General features: G+C 41.7%; 1 protein-coding gene across 1 annotated transcript; it reads right to left on the bottom strand.

The window, feature by feature from the left end:
• Nucleotides 1-496: 496 nt before the first annotated feature.
• pax3a (paired box 3a) lies at nt 497-15,046 on the bottom strand. The gene is made up of 9 exons (XM_053882737.1): nt 14,796-15,046; nt 14,386-14,621; nt 14,120-14,249; nt 13,892-14,035; nt 5,708-5,907; nt 5,028-5,193; nt 4,740-4,957; nt 2,092-2,355; nt 497-1,198 (listed from the first exon to the last, which is right to left on the bottom strand). The coding sequence occupies exons 1-9, from the start codon at nt 14,878-14,880 to the stop codon at nt 1,181-1,183; spliced, it is 1,461 nt and encodes a 486-aa protein (XP_053738712.1). The 5' UTR covers nt 14,881-15,046; the 3' UTR covers nt 497-1,180.
• Nucleotides 15,047-23,602: the final 8,556 nt, after the last annotated feature.

The raw sequence follows: 23,602 nt of genomic DNA, 5'->3' as shown, positions 1-23,602 counted from the left end.
GTTTATAAGATGCTGTGCAGAGTGAACCTTTGGTGAATATTCTTGTGTGAAAATATAGTCTGGATGTACAAGACGTTAAAAAGTACATTACAATAAAAAATAACTGGCTAAACATATTTTTGTGGTAATATATGTAGTATAATCTAAAGTGTTACTATTTTTTTTTAGATATGTAGTTAATATCTGTGTCATGAACTTGCAAAAAATGAAGTAGACTTAGAAATGTGCCATTATTTTGACACAATAAGATCTTTAAATTTAGAATAAAAATACATTAAGTGAATAAAAAAATTAATTTAGTTAAACAGTTAAACACTCTCCATAACCACCCAGGTTAGGTGAGTTCAACTATCTTAGTTTGGTGATCTGGATAAACCTTCGCCGCCACTGTTTTGATTAGATTAGATTTCCTTTACAAAGAAAAACAACCAAGAAATCTGTGTATTTTTCATATAGTTTATTATAAATAGTCAATAGTGCTGTATTGTACACAGAACATTTACAACAAAATCATTATATGAAGAGTGAAGATAGTAGAAAAGCAAGAGGAAAACATGAATCACAAATGAATAAGACATGTGGAAGCTCTTTAGAGAACACAATATAAAAAGAAAAAAAAAACTAAATAAATAAGAATCATCGGGACATTTCTCATGGAAAGTAATTGAAGACAGAAAAAAAATATTTTCCTTTTTGGCTTATTGACATCTCGTATACAAGTCCACCATTTCCCCTGATTGGTCAGTGCACACAACCAAACATATAAATGAAAGTTGAAGATCCTTGTTTCCTTCACATCAACTGAGGTATGAATGTATTGCACTTCTTTGGGCTACTGTGGTTCTTTCTCTGTGATATTTCAATTTCATCGATGTCAATACCAGTCAAATCGGTGTAAAGTAGAACAGTTTATTTTAAGACTCTTCATGAGGACGTGCTGTACCCTCATGTGGTCCACTTCCAGACTGGACCCAAACAAAATTCTTTAAAAGTCTGATTCAGCTTACAAAGTCGAAGACGGATATATCCATTTTGTTTTCTTCTCAAAATAGACGGGAGGCGCCGAACAGTTGTTTCCATCAGGAGGTTGTGTGGGGAACACCTCGACCTGCTCGACCAATCATCTTCTTGCTCTGTCTCCTTAAGGATGTTGGTGGTCGGGTTTGTCACGTTGTGGAGTTTAAATAATGAAAGGCACCTGAGGAAGATAACATTTGATTAGACAAGACTCGCGTTGAGCACTGTAAAGCAACACATCAGGGCACGATGTAAACATGGTTTTAGCTTCACTGAAGCTAAACAGGAAGTCAGTTGCCGACCTTGCGTTCCAGAGAAGTAATGCTAAACATCGCGCTGGTCGGTGAAATTTCCGAGTACTGGACTCTTTTTAGCTTTAGCTCGACTGATCCCGGTTCTGCTCCACTGATCAATAGCAACTTTGGATCTGACCTCCAGTGGGACACATGGTTCTAATCCCAGCCTGCCAAGGGCCATAATAGCCCCCTGCTAAAGAGCCCCACTCACACACAAACACACACGCTTGTGCTTTAATATACACACATTTCGCAAATCAAAAAAGCTACAAGTGGTCTCTCCCAGGACGCTCCAAATTAATGGCATCAAGATGTTGCCACTGATGGAGAGTCAAAATGGAGTAGTGCCGCTCAGATCAGCGCTAACAAAACACAGCTCTGACCCACGCGGACCCCTCCCTCCTGTCAAACACGCTTTAGGAAGTGGCTCCTAACATTCGGGTTGCTATCTTTGTTACATGGCTGGGTGAGCTGCATCAGAGGGCGAGCTCATCACACGGGGTCACGGCAGGAGAGTGAAAATGTGCGCCTAAGAGTTAAGTGGATCCTCTGCCGGTGGTAACCTCGCGAGCGTGCGGCGGTGATTTGAGACGCTTGCTCATCAGAAGGGTTTTGTAATTAGCGTGGTTTTGGTTACGCTGAAAAAAAGCTAAATAAACAACTCAGCCATATTTTACTCGCCGCATAGCCCTCGCAATTACTTGCTGCTACCTATGTTTTCTTCGCAAGCTTGATTTTTATGGTTCGATATTGGCTTTCAAGTGGATACGAGGCTCACCTTGCTCTGACTGTATTGGCCGTACTGGTACGAGGGGTGGTGGTCCACGGCATAGGCTGGGGAGGTGTAGGATGGGGGGCAGTAAGACTGGCTGCTGGGAAGAGCAGGCATACTGGTCAGGCCGGGTAAAGCCTCCAGTCGCTGAGAGCCATGACAGCTGGTGGCCATGCTGGCATTCGGTTCCAACCCTCCGGTCAGTGGGGACAAGGCAAAGTCAGTTTGGGGCTGATGTGGAACACCGCCGGGGTTCAAGAGGCCCATCACCTGTAGACAGGAAAAGAGAGAAATGTGGTCAGTTAAACTGGCCCATCTATTTATTTTCTTGCTTGTCCAATGTGGGGTGATGGGGGCAGCAGCCCACACAAAGAAGCCCACAATTCTCTCCCCCATGGAATCGCCTTCAGTTCTCCTGAGGACGGCACTTCTGGATGACTCCTGTTTCTAAGGCAGAGTCGAAACATCCTTATTCTATTGGACACTACCCTGTTTGTACCATGGATCAAACAGTAATGTAAAAGCTTTGCCTTTTGGCTCAGCTCTTTCTTCATCTTCCTCAGTGCTAAATCAAAACAGGCTCTGAATCACGCCGCCTCTCAAAACCCGAGACCATAGTCTCAGATTTGAGGGGCTGAGCCTCACGCTGCTGCCATATACTTCACACGCCATATTTTGTTACACGTATTATGAGCTAAATATCAGTGTGTATGTGTGTGTGTGTGAAAGCAATAAAAAAAGAGGTCCCTCACTTTCTCCTGGTGTCTTAAAACCCCTGCGTCCTTTGAGGCTCGGGGTAAAGAGGCCAAAGGGTACGTGGGAACAATAGGTGTGGGAGTGTGAGTGGGAGCTTTGTCTCCGGATCGGTGTTCGCAACAGTCAGTGTCTCTCTGTGTGTAGACGCAGGCACCAGCTTTTTCGCTCTGATGTCAGGGGTGCGGGGTATCAGTGATACATCGGGAACAGCTGCAGCAGGTTTGCGTGAGAAAGAAAGTCATGAAAATATTTTAAAAATATATGGATTCTTAAGAGCCACAGAGGAAGAGTTATGGCCCGTGACTGTATTATACCTGTTTTACCAGCAAGAAACCTATAAAATTTGCGATGACAATACTTGTGTATTGTCAGTTGTGTTTTGCTAGCTAGAACAGTTTAAAGCTACCGCTTTCTAGATTTTTGCATTGCATTGAAGCTTGTAGCAAATAACGGAATAAAACTCAGACTTAAATGTTCTACCACGATCAATAAAAACTGGACGGCCAGGACGTTTGTCTGCACCAACCAAACGGCAGCCCCTTCTGACCGTGTGTCTGTTTTGAGGTTGTTCCGCAGATTAGGTCTCAGGGGGGTGCAAATCCCAGCCGCTCGCTTCCTTGGTGAGAACGGATTCCTTAGGTATGCGACCAGATCAGCTCCGAGGAGCCAGAGAACCCAAACCTCGGTCATCGTCTAACTCCTCCAATAATATTTCAGCATGAAACCAAGTTATTATTGTGAGATCTCAGCGTGCCCAAAGAAAAGGTGAATGTCGACGGAATTCAGCAAACAGCTTTTAATAGGGTGTTAAATAAAATCCTCTTTTAAAACCGGTGCCGTTTCCATAAAATAATTACATCCCCACCTGAGGTATTAAAAGCATCTTGCAGTCACCAGCTGCACTGAATACACAAATTAAAATGAATTAGCCAACACAGTGAGTCATTTGCATAAATTACACACTGTATTACAAGCGGACACGTTTCTTCATCCCGATCTATTAGGTGGCCAAAACACCCAGTGATTGGAATTCCAGACAGACGCAACATTCCGGCCTCTGCCAGATGAGCCGTCCATTCCGGGCTGAGGTTAATGTTTAAACCATACGCTGCACCTTTGGCCTGAGAGTGAAGAGCCCTTCTGCTACCTGGAGGGTTCACACGTGCTAGAAAGTGAACACTTTTAAAGCAACTGCCGCAGGAGTTTTTTTTTTTTTTATCAGTGCTTGACAGGAGTCTGATATCCCCTCTCATGGGAATGAATACCCAGCATGCATTGCGTGCCAGCTCGCCACCCTTTGTGGCTGTTAAAAGCTCGTTTTCCGGCTGTTAGCGCGTCCGCGGCGCTGGTCGGGAGCCGCTGATGGACAGTGATGACTGTGTAATCGGCCATAATTGTCTTTTCACTTCTGATCTGTGTCATCGGCGGACGTTCCGATCTCATCAAAGATGTCGGCCGCCAAGATTGACATTGAGCACTTCTTGAAATTATCGAATTGCTAATCAGACTAAACGGATACGACCGAAGAAAGATGTTCAGAGCTGACACATCTTTGTCAAGATCATGGCACAGGGTCAAAAGTGGATTTCATTTTCACTACTTAGAATGTTTTCCAATGTACTTGTCTCATCATAAAGCAGAGGCACACTGACAAAACAAGCTTGGCATTTGCTCAAAAAGTGCCCGTAGCTGCTTGATATCAAACACAATAAAGTCTTTTTGCCATAGATTGCATGCCCCAAGCAGTTTTAAAATCCGCCTTATTGTCAACAGTACTTGTCTTTCGTCTGGGTGGTATTTTTGTATAGCATTTTGCAGCCGTCTTTGTTTTCCTCAAGCAGAACACAGTGAGATCTCTCACTGTCAGGCGGATGATACGGAACCAGACAAGGACGTACCTGTGGTGAGAGGCTGTTGCTGATAGCAGGGTTGACAGTGTTGGTGTGTCCAGTCGCAGCGACAAAGCTGTCTGAATATCCAGAGAAGCTGTGACGTCCCGAAGACAAGCAGTATGCGGAAGTTCCGTCCTGGGAACCCGGTGGCGAACTCAGTCCAGTCTGGTGGACGGAGGTGGGAGGCAAAGGCTGTGGTCGATGGACTGTTCCTGGCTCAGACGCTGCAAATAAATAGTTGTTTAGCCTCATTTGAACACAACAAACCTGAGTAAAGTTTGTTACGCTTCCCACCTTGAGCTATGGACGTAGCAGGATAGGGGCTGTCGGGCAGCTGATACGGCTGAAGGCTCGACATTGTAGATGGAGGGAAACCACCAGGAATGAGGTGGTTGAAAGCCATGAGCTGGTTGGCTCCTGCTTGCTTTCTCCATCGAGCTCTCCTATTGCTAAACCAAACCTGAAAGGAGAAAAAAATGTTTACCCTTTTCTCGATAACAAAAAGAGACTCTTGTCACATCCCTGATGTTTTTCCTGTCTAAATGTGTGTGAGGCCTCAGACTGCAGGACTGATGTGTATCTGGACACGTGAGAGTCAAACCGCAGACACCCCATCTTTGTTGATCCGACATGTCACTGGGTTCAGATAACGCCAGAGGGCTGTTACAGTTATTATAGTCTGCATTAGCACATTATGTCAATGAGGCGTGTATTTGGGAATCCTTACATGCCCTCTTTTAACACATAGCCCTGACAAAAATAGGAGTGTGCCCTTACACAGTGGGTGCAGTGTGTAAATCTGGGTTTGTCTGTGTCTGGATGTGTGGAAGGGTGTCTGACACGGGGTCGAGGGATGTCAAGAGGGGACCGTGTGTCTATTAGATGTATGGAATGCATGGCGACATCCCATGGCAATTTAACACTCACATGATACGTATAAGTAAGGTCACGGATGGTTGGGAAGGGTCTCTAACCTGCACTCGAGCCTCTGTTAGTTTGGCCCTCTGAGCCAGCTCCTCTCGTGTGTAGATGTCAGGGTAGTGCGTGCGCTCGAAGGCTCGCTCCAGCTCCTCCAGTTGCTCGGCGGTGAATGTGGTCCGGCTACGTCGCTGCTTCCTCTTCAACGGCAGGCCGGGTTCTGAGTCGACATCCGACCCTTCGTCTGAGTGACTTGCTGTAAGACAGAAGTAAATATGAGAATGGTACTGTTGAGACTGAAACAATCCCATCGGTATATGTGTTGGAATGGACTTCCTGTAGTGAGAGGTTTGCTTCCCCCTTTCAGACATGAAGTTCAACCAACAATTCCCCAAACCGCTGCAACAGTTAAGCTGTTGGCGATGTGCCGGCACACAATTAAAGTAGCTGCAATACAAATGAAAGACAAAGAACTCTTGTGAATGCAACACGTAGCACTTCAGACTCCTCCTGGAATTGTAAAATCCTAAGACGTTCCCGAGGGGATCAAAAGCTGGAGTTTGCTTGAACATGGATTAAAGAGCACCAGATCCCTTCAGGGCATCTATTGCCTGGGGCACAGTGTCTCTCCGTTTCTCGCTGTGCTGTGCACTTCCATTGGGTCTCAGTGGTGAAAGACAGACAGCCCTTTGCAGGTGGCTCTTAATCTATTTGTTCAGTTGAGGGTAGGAGAGAGCGAGTGGGTAACTTGGAGACCACTATTGGAGGCTAATTCAGCAGAAGGCCCAAATCAATGAAGGCCTAAAACTTGAGACTGAAGGCCCAGTGCTTCATCCAGGGGGAGGTTACTCGTCTATTAAATAATGATTAGGCATCACAAACTACCGTGACAGCCAGTCATTGTCCCCAATTTCATGTCTGCGATCCCCCATCTCTTTCTCCGACTCACAAACATGCATCTGTTACGTCTGCTCGGTGTCAATGCGGCCAGCGCAGATGGGCTGGAAAGATTCTCCTCGCAAATCCACTTGTTGAGGAGGGTTCACTGCACTTTTTTAGAAAAAGCAACTCCTCTTGTATGAAAAGAAATATCTGAAAATGGAGACAGGTGAAAGCAGCGAGATGGTTTAGACCGGGGGAGGGGGGGGGTATCTTTTCTGCTCCTGCCCTCCAGATTTAAAACTTTAATTAAAAAGCGCCAAGTCAGACATGGAGGGGGGTAGGAGGAATCTATCCCAGGCCCTGGAGCCAAGCCGGAAATGCTGGTGGCCAGTCTGACCAGGCATTTCACACGGATTTGGTCTTAAGGAATGCAGGTAGTGCCCTCAGCCTGCCAGTGCAGGGACTCTGCTAGAGTGCCACGCTGGCACCGATACTACTTTGCTCTGTGGATTTGTTTTCGCCAAGACGACTAGATCTAGCAAAACATAAAAGTCAAGAAGAGAAAACTGCATTTCTCCTTACACACTTATTGGAATTGGCGTGTTCTATTTGTTACATGGAATGCTTCAAAAGATAAAATCTGAACTCAAACACAATGAGATGCAGGTGTGGACCGGGGTGAGGGGTGTAATATGCCTCAAAGTAAAAGCTTTCCATTGGCTGCGTAACTCATCTTGTGATAGGGGTGGATCTCTATCTTTCCCTCTTTCACTGTATATATACTTATAGGGGGAGAAAACACTCAGTCACAGACTCTCCCTTAATGGCACATGACAGTGTTGCTTTTGTCATCCTTTGCCATGCGCTTTCTCCGACGCACTCTTCCTCTCTCCCTCTTTTTTATGGAAGTGATGTGGCCAAGTCTTTGTATCATAGTGGGGAAAGCCTGTGGCAGGCCTCTATTGGTCCGATTACCACGCTCCATCTGTAGGAGCCATCAGGGACGCCAGAGCCCGCATTCAGGAGCTTGTCACCTGCCCAGCAGGGGAGGGGGTGGTAGGATGGGATGGGGGGCTGTAGGGCCAAGCGACTGAGTGGGGGAATGATGGGTGGAAAGAAGGGAGGGCACAATGGGGTCCAGAGAAGGGCCACTGGGGGCTTTGGAGGGGCACAGCAGGGGTGCGCTCCTTCATCCCCTCCCTCAACTGCCTGAGGGACATTGAGTGGGGGGAGGGATGGGTAAGGTTGACAAGAAGCGGGGATGCGAGGCCGGGGGCACCTGAAGAGGATGCTGTTGTGAGTGCCAAGCGAAGGAGTCTGAAGGTCATCCTGAAAAGTGGACACTCACAACTTGGACATCTTTGGACTGCCTTCTCGGAGCAGGCCGTTCCCACACTTTCCCCACGGCAAGCACCAAAGGAGGATACCAAACGCACAAAAGGAGGCCTCGACCTTCTTACTTAAACACCCAAATCAAATTTTACGCTGGCGCTAAAGCCGCACTGGAGCTGAAATTGCTCCACAGTCGCTCACAGTCTAGTTGCGGCTCCGACAAGAATCTTAATTGAAAGATATATTATCATCCCTGAAGCGGAGATTAGGGCTGCCGCGGAATTACCCTTAAAACTGACATTTCATAACAAAGATAGACTGGGTGATGCACTGTTAAGATAGCAGGAACACAATTGAGAACCTGTGAAATGTACTTCAGCAGCGGTGAACAACAAGTGTATGCAACAGGCTGCGTTTCAAAATCGAACTCACAACGTTTTGATACGAACACTGACATTTCAAAGGGCGATCGCCGTGCCACTTTTTTAAGTTAAGATTTTCAAGCTTGTGCCGCTGAGATTTAAATGTATCAGACAAGGAAGTGACAAAGGCATGGTCCTAGAGAAAGAGATGAGGTGCAAAAGGCGAGAGTTTATGGTGGAGTTTAGTCGGACTGACAAGCCCTTCCTCCCAGGGTTGTTAATAGAGAAGGTAATTGAGCCGGTGACATGTGTCCTCAACCCAAAACAAAGAGCAGAAGAGACAAATGAACTAGTTATTTGACCAGGGAAGTAGATCAGGCCTTGTCAGACCAGAGCTCATAGTGAGCGGAGGCCACTGAATAAAATATTGGCGGGCCTTGCCGAGCCAGAGCAGATGGAGGAAAAGAATGGTTAACTGACAGCTTATGGACTCAGCTGGGGTTAATAGTTAAAATGGCAGTGAGTGGGCTGCTCACTTGACTTGCTAAAGAGCCCCCGGGAACCTGCAGCTGCCTGGGAAATAAGAGGGAAGATGATGATGTGAAGGGGAAAAAATGATGTCAATAACCTGTGGAGGTCGGCACAAAGAAATAACGGGTGATATGACGTTGAACGATGTATCCCTCGATGATGTAAGACAAAAGGCCACAAACGGCGCTGTGTGGCCATTATGCAGGGCCCAGCGTGGGGCGGTTATTATTTAGTTCCACTGCGGCTCAGTTAGGTGACAGTTTCACGGTGGCATTTCCACCCTCGGGGCCGACACAAAGCATCTGCATGGAGCCCACACGGGGCTGCAGCAACAGGCCAGTCTGCCACACGTTCCAGTCAAATGGGCACTAACCAGCTAAGTGTAACCAACAAGCAAGCAAATCGTGAAAGGCCCTGCCTGGCTTTACAAGTGACAGAATCAAGATACATTCGAAGTGAGCTCAGGGATGCCAAACATTATCGTAACCTCCTTCAAGGGGCCTGATAGTTTTAACAGTCAAGTGACCCAAGGTTGGCCCCTGACCTTCTCGCAACTTTTACACCGCTCTGCTGCGAACACAACCTCAGCGCTGACCCTCTGACCAAGCTTCACAGGCGGTCCACAGACAGGAAAGAAATCATTACATTCCTTTTCCCCCCAACAACTGTGCACCTTTACCACAAGTGTCTTGAGCAGTTTTGTTTCTTGTTTTTTGTTTTTTTTTTTTTATGAACGCTACCAATAACAATGAGCGGACCTAGAGAAAACATGGTTGGAGACCCGGGAACTGACTCGATAAAACTACAGATCTTGTTCAAGGGAGCTCAAGATGTTTGTTATTTTATGCGGTTCCGCCGCTAGATCAGTCCGCCCCACGTCTTCATAAGACATGACTGCTCTCAGTTCTTTGAGGAAATTAAAAAAAAAATGTTTGTTTATATGAAACAGAATCAGTCAGGGAGGATTGGGAGGAAAATCAATTGTCAGTTTTACTGTTCCCTGATGCGAGCTCTAATGCGACACAGCCACTTTCACTTCTCACAGTAGGGTCCATGAAGAAGAACATATTGGTATTTTGTAAACAGCTCCGCATATTTCAAGTTACTTGGCTCGGAGAGTTTGAGAAGTACTGCGCGAAAAGGGAATGGCTCCATAAAACGGAGGCTAAACAAAGTTAAGTGATTGACAACGCTGTCTGGCTTTACTCAATTATCTGTCCCATTGTGCTCCTCTTTACAGAGTCCATCGCCCCTGACTCCTTTTTTCTTCCCTGGCCTTTATCCTCCCCATCACAGAGTTTAGCTCAGCTAATACTTGCAGGGAGAAAGAAAACTCTTTCTCCATCGGGGCTGCTCCCCTTGACCTTCCATTGCTCGTCGCTTCTCTTGTAGTCGCTGCGCAGTGTCTGCGGGGTGAGCGGGGAGAATGCGGAGAGTACATCAGCGTCGAGGGGCAGGCTCGGGGCAGGACCCCGGCTCATTACTTCAAAGTTGGTCTGAATTCATTAATTGTCCTTTGAATTGATATTGGTGGGATCACAATGCGGGTGCCAGCGGAGAAAGAGGCTTTAATGAAGCATAGACTGGGCATTCAGTTGCAGATCAGCCTGTGTGGACTTTCGCTTTGCTTTTTGAAGTCGGGAGAGCGGAGTGAAAGAGTCCGGGAATCAGAAACAGATACATGCCCATTTAAGTTATCATTAAACTCACGATCCGGGAAATAGAAAGCGAGCCTTGGGATATGTTTCTGATCAGCCAAGTTCCCTCACTGAACTGTTTCATTTGCTCTCTGCAAGTTAGAGTCAACAAAAATTGGATTAGTGACCCGCACACACACACCGTCGACACAACAGTTGGGAATACACCTTGCAACTCTGTCAGTCCTGAGCACTTTCTGCCGCGGAGATAAAACCCAAAGTCGCAGGGAGCCACTAACCCAGTTTATTTACACAAACAAAGTCCTACTCAGCACCGGCGACAAAAGCAGCTAAATCTTTCATGTTTTGTCAGCACTTGATTCCTCCTGTCCCCCGGGCTATTTGCCTGCCGCGGCACAAAGGGAGCGGGAGAATGGCAGCAGATTGTTGGAATGCACCTCAATGAAACCAATTATTACATGTTGACTGCGTTCACCATGGCACATTTGAAAGAACTGGCTTCATTCAATTTGGCACCGCAGGATCCCCTTTAAAGAAAAGTTATCCCTTTGACTGTTTGCATTTCTGAGCTTTCTTCCCCCTTACTTCTCTGCCTGCCTTTCACCCCCGCTGCCATAAACGGATAATGCAAGAGTGGCCAGCTCGCCTTTTATGGATTTCATTAGTCAAATAACAATAACTACCTCAATGGAAAGGTCAAGACGACAAATATTCCCAAAGGTTGCCGGCATTAAAAATCATGTAAAGACCCTTGAATTTGTACTCATTATTAGCACCTAAATAATGTGACCCAAAAGTATCATTTATATTTCAGATTTTAAACCCAAGCATTTTGTCGATTGTAACAAAGATTTTCAATGACTCCCAAAACAGCATCGACTCCCTCCTGATCTGCTTAGTTCACGCCAAACTCCCCAAAAAAAACTCCACGTTTCCCAGACAAATAAATCTAAATGAGCCAGCTTTGATCTCAGCACTTATGGAAAGCCGACAATAGCGTCAGAGGAGAAAGGGGCAGAGAGCAACAGGCCTCTCTCCGGCACAACAATAGCCTCTACAAACACCTACTTAATCAATATTTGGCCAGAAGACACTCTCTTGGTACCCAAAACCTCCCTTTTCACATTCTAATGAGGGACTATAAAAGGGAAAAACAACAACCACTTCCACAAAGACACGCAATAAAGAAATACTGCTGCTGTGTATATGAATAGAGGATACTAGCCAACTGTGGCTGAAGGCGGTATCAATAATATAAGCAAGTGTTTGCATTAAAAATCCACCAATATAGTTGGTTATTAAAGTTGAAATGAGAAGATCGGAGTCAACAACTTTGCGGTCAGTGTTTCGGGCCTGAAGACACGGAGCTAAGTGGCTATAGATCTGGTCTGAATGCGTGCGCCCCAAGGCGGAAAGGAAAGGGGCGGACTTTGTCAGAGATGAAAGTGGAGAGGAATAATGGGTTTGGATTTAATCTAGTGGCGAGAAGGGTTTCCCCGAGCTCAGTGTGTTACACTCACCAGTCCGGAAAAAAAAATTTACAAACTAGCTCTGTGTATTTTGACACTAAAACGGCATCACTAATAATAGTTTACTCGTCATTATAACAGATTTTTTTTCCCTTAATCACTCTTAGATCAACACCAGGTTTTTAAAGAGCAGAGAAAGTTAGCAATGGCCTTGTGCTCCCTGAATAATTCATCGCTCATTGCCAGTTCATAATGTCTTCTAGCAATCTTTTGTGAGCCCAGCTTTCTCTCTCCCTTTTCTTTCCTCTGCTCTGAAAGGCCCTGGCGTCTTATTGTACACCACTGAGCCGCTCACTGCACTTTGGCTTTTGTGCGCCTCAAACTGAGGTGTGAGTTTCAATGGACTCTCCGCGCTTTGTCCCTGAAGTTCATCCTCAAGTGTCCGATTGGATGTTTGAGGAAAAAAAAAAAAAAAAAAAGACGAAGACGAAACTCGCAGGCTCCTCAGTTAGTCAAATATTTAACTTATGTTTTGTTAAGCCCTTCATTTTTCTAAAATGTCTGTTAAGCTCACAAAATAAAAATAACACAGAAATAACTTGCATCCATAAGGGAAGTCAATGTTGTAATTCCCTAACGGTGTGATCATTCTTACTATAAATGTACAACATGGTACTGGAAAAAAATGCATGACTTGTTGCTCCATATGCAAATACTGATGTTTGTTAAAATGTTACTTTTGGTCTCAATATTTTAATTCAAAAATCAAAATATGTATCTTTGTGGTGCTAATGATCTGGCATTTAAAGTTGTATTTTTATACCATTAAAATTCAAATCGTTGTGTTTAGCAGTATTATTTAATATTGCAGAGAGATTACTGTGAGCAACACAAAACATCATACTGTGTAGGAGTTGTGGTTTGCTTTTTTACTTTTTTTTTTTTTCAAGAAAGTAAACTTGACACTAAGTCTCACAACTAGGTCTTAACAGGCCATGGTCATTGCAGTAGGATGTATCTTGGTAAAATAGCAGTGGTTGTACAAGTACTGGTGTTTGTTAAAGTGCTACTTTTGGTGTCAACAGTTATTTTAATTGTAAAAATCTAAGTATGTGTCTTGGCAATGCAAATGATCTGTCATTTAAAGTTCTCATTTTATATCATTGAAATTCAAATTGTTGTTCAGCATGACTTTTTTTAAGATTGATATTGCAGAGAGATTATTGTGAGCTGATATAAAACATCATACAGACTAGTAGTTGTGGTCTACATTTTTTTTTTTTTTGAAAGGTAAACATGACAGTAACTCTCACAACTTAGGTCTTAACAGGCCATGGTCAATGTATCTTGCGTGAGTAAAATGGCAGCTTTTTTCAGGTACATTTTTAAAAACAATGAAACAACAGCAGCAAAATTGTTTATGTGTGAGGGTTCGAAGCTCAGTCAAATTCAATAATAATAAGTCTGTATATTTTTATATTTCATCAGTGGTTGGAACATAAACATAAGCAGTTTTATTATAAGCAAAAATGTTGCTAAATAAATTGTCAATTATATACTAAAGTTGAAATAATATTAAGAGATGAATTAACAACTGTGTTTCAAAAGCATGTCAATATTATAATACAGTTATATCTGCAGTATTGGATGAGACTAGGTACAAATGTTCAGAGCAATACGAAAGAAATATTACAGTTAAGTCTGGAGATACAGTTGCAGGAGTTTTCAAGGGACTGACAAGTGATTGTTCGACTTGATACTGAAGCCGGGTTAATTCACCAGACTCAGAAAAGCAAACGGTCTTGAGAGCGAAGGTATAAAATGAAAAGTGTGTACAGGTGCGGCAGAGTGTCAGCGGGTTGCCACAGTTGTGAGTATTGTTGATGCAACAGTTGATTTCAGAATGATAGCAACAGATCAAGAAAGCAGCAAAAAAAAGTATCTCAGAACTCAACATCTCATCTCAGTTCAAGCCACGGTAGCGCAAGGAATTTCAAGAGACTTACATCTGTCTCCTAGAATCCCATCGATGCTGTGTTTTGTCCGGGATTCGTTTTCCTCCATCTCCCTTTTCACCACTTCATCGTCGTCCTCTTCATCCTCTCCAACTCCTCCGAACTTGAATCGCAAAATGCGACTGATGGCGCTCACTTGGCACCAAAGAGGGAAGGAAAAACAGTCAATTCAAAGTGTCCAGGTTCTGCGTAAATGACTCCTTGTATTTATGTGCTTACCTGACGGGACGTTGTTCCTGTCGCACACTCCATCTTTCAGTAACTTGTCTCGGATCTCCCAGCTGAACATTCCCGGGTGTTCGCGCTTGTATTCCTCTATTTTCTTGTCCAATTCTGGAGACGCGTTTTGCTTCAATTGAGAGAAAAAAAGAGAGTTGTCGTCTTTAAAATATAATTTTTAAAGTAAAATAAATACCATCACATAAAGCTTCCATCTTGCCTTCCATAAATTTCTGTCCATTTTCCGACAGTTTGAAATGACTTACCTTTGGTTTGCTGCCTCCGATGGCTCCGGGCCTGATGGACCCGGTCTCCTGGTACCGGCACAGGATTTTGGAGACGCACCCGTGGGAGACGCGCAGCTGCCGGGAGATGACGCAGGGGCGCACGCCGTGGTGAGCCATCTCCACGATCTTATGTCGGATATGATTCGGCAGAGGTCTTCCGTTGATGAAGACTCCACCGAGCTGGTTGACACGGCCTTGTCCCAACGGAGTGGACACTGGGAGAACAAACGTAAAGTTATGAAAATATAATGATGTAAATAAGTCAATAAAAAGGGTGCAAAATAACGCACTTCTTCAAACAGATAAAGCAGTTCCGGTGCGTGCAGTTTAAACAACCCCGCATCATTCCATACCATTGTTTTATAACTTCTGAAAAAAAGTTTTCGTACCTTCCAAAGAGTATCCTCCTCTGGGGTAGTTCTGGTGTGGAGTGGGTCTCATCATTCTGGGTAAACCTCCAGCAATCGCCGTCATAACTCCTGACCTCTCTGTCAGGTTCTCTTAAAGACGCCGAGCTTTAATCCGCCGCACACTGTTGGCCGTCTCTTTTCTGCTCCTTTTTCTTCGACTCTGCCACTAAATCGATCACCGTGTGTCTCCGTTCCGGTCCTCCAGGTGTCGTGGAAAAAGTCGTGATGTGTTTCGGGTCAGAGGAGTCAGAGGATGTGTGAGAGGATGGATGGGAGTCAAACATTTTATCTGCGCGAGCTGTCCCCTCTGACTCCGCGCTGCGCTCTCCGATTGGTCGAGCCGGTTGGCCACGGAGGCTCCCGATTGGCCGCTTGCTCTCGGCCTGACCTCAGCAGGGTCAACCTGTTGTGTCACAAGCGACACACGAAACGTTTCACAAGTTTTGAATACGATCTGATTGCTATCTTTTCTCCAAAACAATGAGCAGGTGACCAGACGGGGAGTGAATTCAAACGTCACATGATTCCAAGAAACGCTCAATCCTTATGTCGTATTCCACAAAACCCTGTGTGTCATTACTATTAAAGATTCTAGCGAGATTATAAAGCATTTTTATTTTATGATTCCATTATTTTTATGATTCATGTCAACACTGTCTGTTCGTTGCAACACGAGGATCGATACTAGATCAAATCCTAATGTGATGACGTCATGATGTTTAAGATGACGTTGAGTCTTTTTGTGTTTGTAACCTAATGTTGTGACAACCATGTTTCATAGTCCTCAACACAAAAAATATGTTTCTCTTAATAATAAGCAAGAGATGATGAAACAACCACTAAATAACCAGTGCACACTCCAACATAAATATGATATTAAAGCTTGTTGACAAACTTTTGCTGACTTTAAAAAAATAAATAAAGAGGAGAAAATACACTTAAGGAACTGTAGTGAAGTTGTAATGATTATATTCAAGATATTACATGAGCTATTATTATATATATTATTATATATAAAAAAACGACATTTGAAAGGTGCTGAAAACTAGTTTTATTAAATTGTTGACAACGGTGTTTATTTTTCTATATTAAGGATTTGAACGAATATCTGAATATATTTGTCAATATGTTGATAACGGAAGTTAGTTATTAAGTCGTGCCATCAAATTATGACAGTTGATCATTCGTGATTTCAAATTTACCTTGTGTATTCCTCGAGTATTAAAGGTATTATTGTTGTGTATGTTGATATATATATATATATATATATATATATATATATATATATATATATATATATATATATATATATATATATATATATAATGTTATAGTATCTTTTTTTTTAAAGATTCTTCAAAAGAAAAGCGTGAGTCAGGATGATCTACTGGCTGCGCACGTGTGTTTTCTGTCCGCGCAGCGGCAGGTAGCGGAGCCGCGCAAACTGTTGCACTTGGGGAACAAAGGGGCACCACGGCCCCGTGGCTCAGTGTAACACATCCGTGCAAATGGACGATTACAGAGCCATAGAAGCACATGAGGGATCATTTGACTCCAGAGCCGCCGTGTAGGGTCGTGATAATGATGATAATAAGGCGTGTTTAATAGAGCCACACACTGCTCCGAGTCTCTCACTGGGGCGTTTTCACGCACCGTCTCTGCTCCGCGCGCCTTTAAAACATTTGTATTTGTTGCCAAATCCTGCCAGAGCAGATGATCAGCCGCGGAGGATGACGACCGGAGCCATCTGTCTTGGCACTTAGAAACATATGCTGCCGATGAAAATAGTTTTAATTCTTTTTATGACAACGCACCTGAGTGGAATCAAGGTTGCGTCATAATATGATTCTATTGCGGTAGAAACAGGATAATTTATTGAGGAAAGACTCGGTGGACTTGCACAAACATCTGAAATGCTCTTATTTAAGATTCTGCATTTCTTTCCCTTCATTGTAACCAGGTTTCTGTTTCACAGCGGGAACATATTTGTTGCATTAAAGCATGAATACATATGTTACAAACTGGATTAATATTGATGATCGCCTATATGTCTGTGTGGTTTTATGACCTGTAATGGGTTGACCACCTTTCCAGGGTGTCCTCCCCTTCTTACCCCATGTACCTGGCATAATCTCCTGCCTCTTGGGACCTTATAAAACATGCGTTAAACCTAAGGCCCAGGGGCCTGGTAGAGCCCACCGAGTCAAGTTATGTGGCCCGTAAGTGTCACTCAACATTAGGTTTTATTTTTTTCCAAACATCGACGCTAAAACTGAAAATGTTCAGGCTTATATTTATACTTTAATATTGGCTGACTTTTAAACAATATTGACACAAATTGTGAAAATATTGTATCATGAGAAACAATTTTTTTAGTCCATTATCTAAATTTGAGCTGCGTGAAAGAGTTTGCTTTACAATTCTTGTGCAATTGTCATCATTTGCATCCTATTGTATGTACAAGAATTATTTTCTTGTACATACAAGAAACATTCTTTACATTCTTTTCCTCTAAATGTTGACAGTAGGACAATTATTATTTTTAATAGAATCAAAATAAAAACTTTTAACATGAAATGCGAACCATCATAAGTGTATGGAAATTATAGAACATGCATAGGAATGCCAGTCGGGAACCTTATTACGTTCATTTATTAGCACTGTGCTAGTGCAAGTTTGATATGGAGGGGACACACTGGAAAGGTTCCTTCAGAAGGCGCAAGATGGATGGATATTTCTGAGTTACATATGTAAATAATATTATATATGACTATGTACAGAGGCATATATTGAACATTAAATAATACAGAACAATGTCATTATTGTGTTTTAAGTCAAAATATATAAGAAAAAGCACAATAATCTACATTACTTCTAGCATGTATTTATTTAGTTTTTAGACTGTCCTGTCAATCCCACTCTCTTGTGGGTTTATGTCTAGTTATATTTGTGTACAAGTTAGCGCACAAGTTATTGAGGGATTACTTGGGATTAATACTGGAGGATAAATGAATGTATTTCATGATGGCGAGACCCAACAGCAAACAAACGGGAAACATGTTCTAGATTATGTTGTCAGTGGTGCGTCAGTGAAACTGGAGATCTGCCTTCATTACACCATAACACAGTGTGTCCTAATATTTTTATATCATTTAGCGAGACATTCATGTAGAAACTGATGCTATGTGTTCAGAACATGTGGAAACATTATACGACCATAAAAAGTCCTACTAAAGTTTGACGATCAAGAAAAGGACATTTGATCTGGCGTGTCAAATCCATTGGAAAGGTAAGCTGAGTCCAAAATGTGCTGCGCTGGCAGAAGAAACGCAGCAGAAATAAGAACAAAATGGCTGGGAGAGACATAGTATGGCCTTCGACTGAAGGACCCTCTGCATGGATGCACAGGGAAGTGTCCCACTCGTGACAAGCGGGTCATAAGATAGAAGCACAATCTCAATCATTTAAATCATTGTTTTTCTTTAAACTACAACATCTACGAAGACTTGAAAAAGCAGAATGACGAACATCATTTGCATTATTTATTGGAAGTATTGAGTGCTGGAATAACATTGAGCTATAAAAGCAGCATGTGTTTTGGAAGGACAAAGGACCTGCTGTGAAGGGATTTCAATATCTGTTGAACCCATGTTGCTTTGAAATGAAGCACCATTACTTCTCCTTTTTCTGAGAAAACTGTACAAGTTATTTTTATTTTTATATATATATATTTTTTTTGTGTGTATATATATATATATATATATATATATATATATATATATATATATATATATATATATATATATATATATATATATATATATATATATATATAAAGCTCTAGATATACAATTTTTTGGGGAAAAAATTGGTTAAATACTTTGCTGTCCTACCTTTCCCATTTTTCATTTAAATGATTTTATTTTGCTGCCTCAGTTAATCGTTTCATTTTACCGTAACACACGACTAATGACAGAAACAAACAAACCAAAAATTGATGATTATATAACAGTCATTTCACTCTGCTCCTTTTCAATCTCTGTATGATGTCAGAAGAATTTGTGACTGATGTACACAAAGCAACATTTAAGGAAGCCATGTGACTTAATAGTTATAGGAACACAGCTATAGAGTATTAGAGGAGACTGAAATAAACAAAAATTGTATTCAACAGTATGTATTTGAATTTATGTAGTGTCAAATATTTTTCACATTTTCTTTTGTTTTCCATTTTTAACACTCCACTTAGTATTAAATTCGTTCCCCCAATAATGTTTTGTGTTTCCCATTAAAAATGTATATCATCAAATTTTGTTTTCTTAAACTTTATTTTTAAAACAATAATAGTAACAATAATAATAAAATAACTATAATAATAATAGCTATTATTATTGTTATTATGAATGTACAACTTTCCCTAATTTACTTCAGTATTTTTTAAATGTATTAATAATTGCCATTTTAATTACATTTTTTTTCTGGTTACATTTATTTATTTTTGTCTATTAACATTCTTAATTTCATGCAAAAAAAAAAAAGGAAACATGTCACAACTGTCCTCAGGCTGGTTTAAGATGGATCGATTTTCCACAAACATTCAGTCACTTGGTCCCCCGAACCTAACTTGATTTCAGATGTAGGAGAAAAAGCCCTAACAGAGCAGAAACCTCACTGACCTTCCAACTTCGAGGTGACCACTGATAAAATCTGCATCGGCAAAAGAAGGACATCCTCCCTCCGATTGTCAGCCTTGGCATGCTACAAAGTTCTTCCCTGTTTTTCGGATGTGTTTGATGTTATCTCACGCATGTGAGCCACACCAGTTCCAGGGGGGCTCCTACTGAGGGGACTTATAATAACAAAGACCCCCAGCGTGAGCTCAGGTAAGAAGGTGAATAGACTAAAACAAGTGTTGCATTTGTTAACCACACAGCCTCTGGTGATGAAACCACCTTAGTTTGGTCACCAAACTAACTTTTTTTTTCCCCTAACGTGTGTTTCTAAACGGTAAACAGTATTTCAGTGTCTTTCCTCGGAAAGTCCCGTTTTCCCTTACAGACTTTGAGGCTGTGTGTTCATTAACAACCATAAGTCTTTTGTCATTTGTCACACCAAAATGTGTCACAGGTTTGCTTGGCGTTGTGTACAGGTTCAACTTTTCAACTCTGTTATATCTGTATTTTAGAAAGTAGGGTCTGCTTCATGAGCTTCACTTGTGGGGACTTAAAAATAAATAAATAAATAAATAAACTATATATATATATATATATATATATATATATATATATATATATATATATATATATATATAGTTTTTTTTACAGTCATTTAGTTATGTGAGGCTGTGAGAATATTAGAAGAATAAATTGATATGAAGAGCAACACATATATTTAAATAAAGTCATTTTGACATGAAAGGCTTCAGTTCTTCATTTTATGCACTAGCTCAGTGGGTAGTGCATCCGTCTAGTATATATATTTATTTACTTTTCCTCACAGCCTCATATAACTAAATGACTGTATCATCTGCATATTGAGTGAGTTTGACCGTCATATTTTTGAGGACGTGGATGTCAGGGTGAAGAGTTCAGCATCTTCTGAGCTGATGGAACTCTTCACAGTCCCATGAGGCCAAGTTTCCTCCAGTTAGATCTTTATCTTCTAATGTGCCTTTACCTCAGGTGATAGAACATGACCTGGCCGTGTGCATGCTATCTATTGTGTTATCAGGTGTTGCCACAACACTGACCCTCTCCCTTCGCAGGAACTCAGAGCGTTAAGATGAAGGACAATTAGGGAGCATGTTTTCCTTTAGATCTGTTTGACAAACACCTGACTAGAGGTGTGGAAATGAGTTGTTTATATGTGCAGCTCAAATGTAATCGCAAGGATATACGTGGTTGGATGAGCATAATAGTCACTTGAGTGTTGTTTTCTTGGCTTTAAATCAACAATACTCGCTTTGACAAAGTGTAAGTGAAAAGTCTTCTAGACTGAATGGATGTAATCTATATAACTGTATATCTAAATATATCTATCTATATCTATCTATATATATATATATATATATATATATATATATATATATATATATATATATATATATATATATATATATATATATATATATATATATATATATATATATATATATTGTCAAAGCTATATATATATATTTTTTTTTTTTCGGATCAGAGAGGCGGAGTTACTGAGCTCTTAGAACAGGTGTGGCAGACACGTTTAATTCAGAGTTTATATCTCTGTATGCAAAATGAAATGGATCCGGCAGGATCCAGGAGATTATTTATTATTATAAAATCTACCCTTTCATCTTTCCATCTTAATCTCCACCACCCTCTCAGTCATCATCATCACCACCTGATGATGGAGACCCCCATGTTACATTTCTCATTCCAATTCTTTTCATTCCAATTGCATCAACCATCTACTGTTGAACTTCAACTTGTTTGGTGGTAAATTCTTAACCGCGGGTGTGAAAGAAATGTTTTCTGCTAATAATTCTCCGGGAATTGATTTGTGTTTCTGTGTATGCCGTTGCGCCTTCACTGTGGCTAAATACCAGGAGATGCTTTGAAGGTAGATTCCGTCAAGGATCCAATTACAGGGTGAAAATGTTACTGACATTTTCTTATTAAAACGTCTCCCTCAATGAGACATTTGTTTCCAAAAGCTGTAAGTAAACATGTTTTTGTGTGTTATTACTAGCATATACAATGTACTCGCCTAAATACGTCACGGAAAATCTGTGTTTGCAGAAGGTTAATACTAGCGAACAAATGTTGTTTTGTAATAACAATATAAAATATTGAACATATTCACGCAGCCACAGATGATGAGACAAGCTGCTGTCCACTTGTGTGGTGCTGATATCCAAGTGGCTCCTGACTGTGGCTGCAGGCGCTAAATCCCAATGACACGCTTACATGAGCTTATCAAATCCTGCGCTCACACATGACCCACGCAACCAGGTGACAGGGACCAGATCTGAAAATCAATTTGAAACAAGGCTGGAATGGCGCAGATTTAGATGTTTAAGTGCCGTTCAGCGCTGCTAATGTGAGTCTGCTGAGCTCTGGATAGTTTCCGGTTCACAGGACGGGCCCCAGGCGGAGGGTCCCTCATTGTCTTGTCTTGTCTTCATTGTTATTTATTTGGCTGTGAAGGTGGTGCCTCTTTTTCATAAGTGCACCCACTCAACCTTACAGTATGTACATTTAGTTTCAGCAGATACAAAGAAAACTCATGCATCATGCAATGCTTTAAAGGGTCAGAATATTCAGCAATGGCAGTGAAACTTCCTGTCTGATAATGACTGTGAAGATAATCCAGATATGATGATGAAAAAGGAATGTTGACATATGACTGTACATATCATAAGGCTTAGTTGTTGTCATATATAGTATTGACTGAAATAAGTATGACCACTAGCCGCTGTTTCAGGGTCATTTTAGGCTGAAAAAAAAGCTTCATAATGAAAATCTGAAATGTATTTATATTGAAGAAAAAGCATAATATAATAGAAAAAGCAATATAATAAGCTTAGAATACAAAGGGTGTTTCTTTACTCTTTATAAATACACAAAGCCGTTCATGTGCAATATCAAGGAGCAAGAACATCTTCTGTCAGCAAAATTTGGGGGTTAAATTATTATGTGGTAGAACACCTTTGTAAAATGTTCCGGGCTCAATAGTTCTCAGGGACCTCTGCTCAGGTGCAACAGTAGAAAACACTGTAATTCTACACCTCAGTACGACCCTCCACCGTGGTGTTCATCGAGTCCACAACCTCATGAGTCGTGATAACAGCTATGTCTCAAGATATGACTCGAGCTCTTGCTTCATTCGGGTTGGAAAACACAGGTTTGCCTATATTTATATTGAAGAAAAAGCATAATATAATAGAAAAAGACATATAATAATTGTAAGTAGATGTGATAGATAATATTGTATAATATAATGCATAATATATAATAAATCAAAAATAAACTCTTTGTAAAGGTATAGGTTATTTATTTATTTTATTATGATTTTTTTTTTTTCTTTTTTTGGGAAAAAGTGTGACTGAGGTTGGTGTTGCTCTTGGACTGAGCTACTGGCTGCTGTTTGCGACATGTCAGCTCTTTGTCTGTTTGATTTATAAGCTCATTCACAGCAGCTTATGACAGCACCTGCCAGCATCACATCCACCTCTGTGTAATTACCTGAACTCCCCCATGGTGGTTGTGACCAGCAGGGGACCCCAAACACCCCCCGCCCAAGGGAAGAGTCGCCTTCACAAGATGAGAGAAATAACCATGGAGCAGGGGGTCTAAATAAGTAGTGTTGTAAGTAATGAGACAGAAGAAATGCTAATTCCTCAGCGGGGTGTTAAAACATTAGACGCAGTTAATATCTCTCATCTACACCTTAAGGTTTTCGGATCGCCGTATTGGGTAGTGTGAAGAAAATACAGCGTTGTGAGGGGGAGAGGGAAGGGATATAGCAAAATGGATTGCAATATATTGAGTTAAAGGGCAGTTCAAAATGGTGAATAAACAAATAGCATGAAGACGGAAAACAACAGTACAGGGTGTATCTACATAACTGTTGCAGAATGGAAAAAAAGATTTTCCCTTTATGAAGGCGTATGATTCACAAAGATGTCATAACTGTATAGGACAAGTCGAACAAAGGAAAGCAACAGCTCTGCACTAGAATTTCACAAGCCTTTAGTAATGTTTGAATAAAGTTCTCAGAGAACACCCGGACACCTCCAGTGGCCTGGG

Source organism: Synchiropus splendidus, chromosome 13, assembly GCF_027744825.2.
Source record: "Synchiropus splendidus isolate RoL2022-P1 chromosome 13, RoL_Sspl_1.0, whole genome shotgun sequence".
Lineage (NCBI taxonomy): Eukaryota > Metazoa > Chordata > Actinopteri > Syngnathiformes > Callionymidae > Synchiropus > Synchiropus splendidus.
The sequence above is the reverse complement of the archived record's forward strand: the minus strand, read 5'-3'. Positions and strand labels throughout refer to the sequence as shown.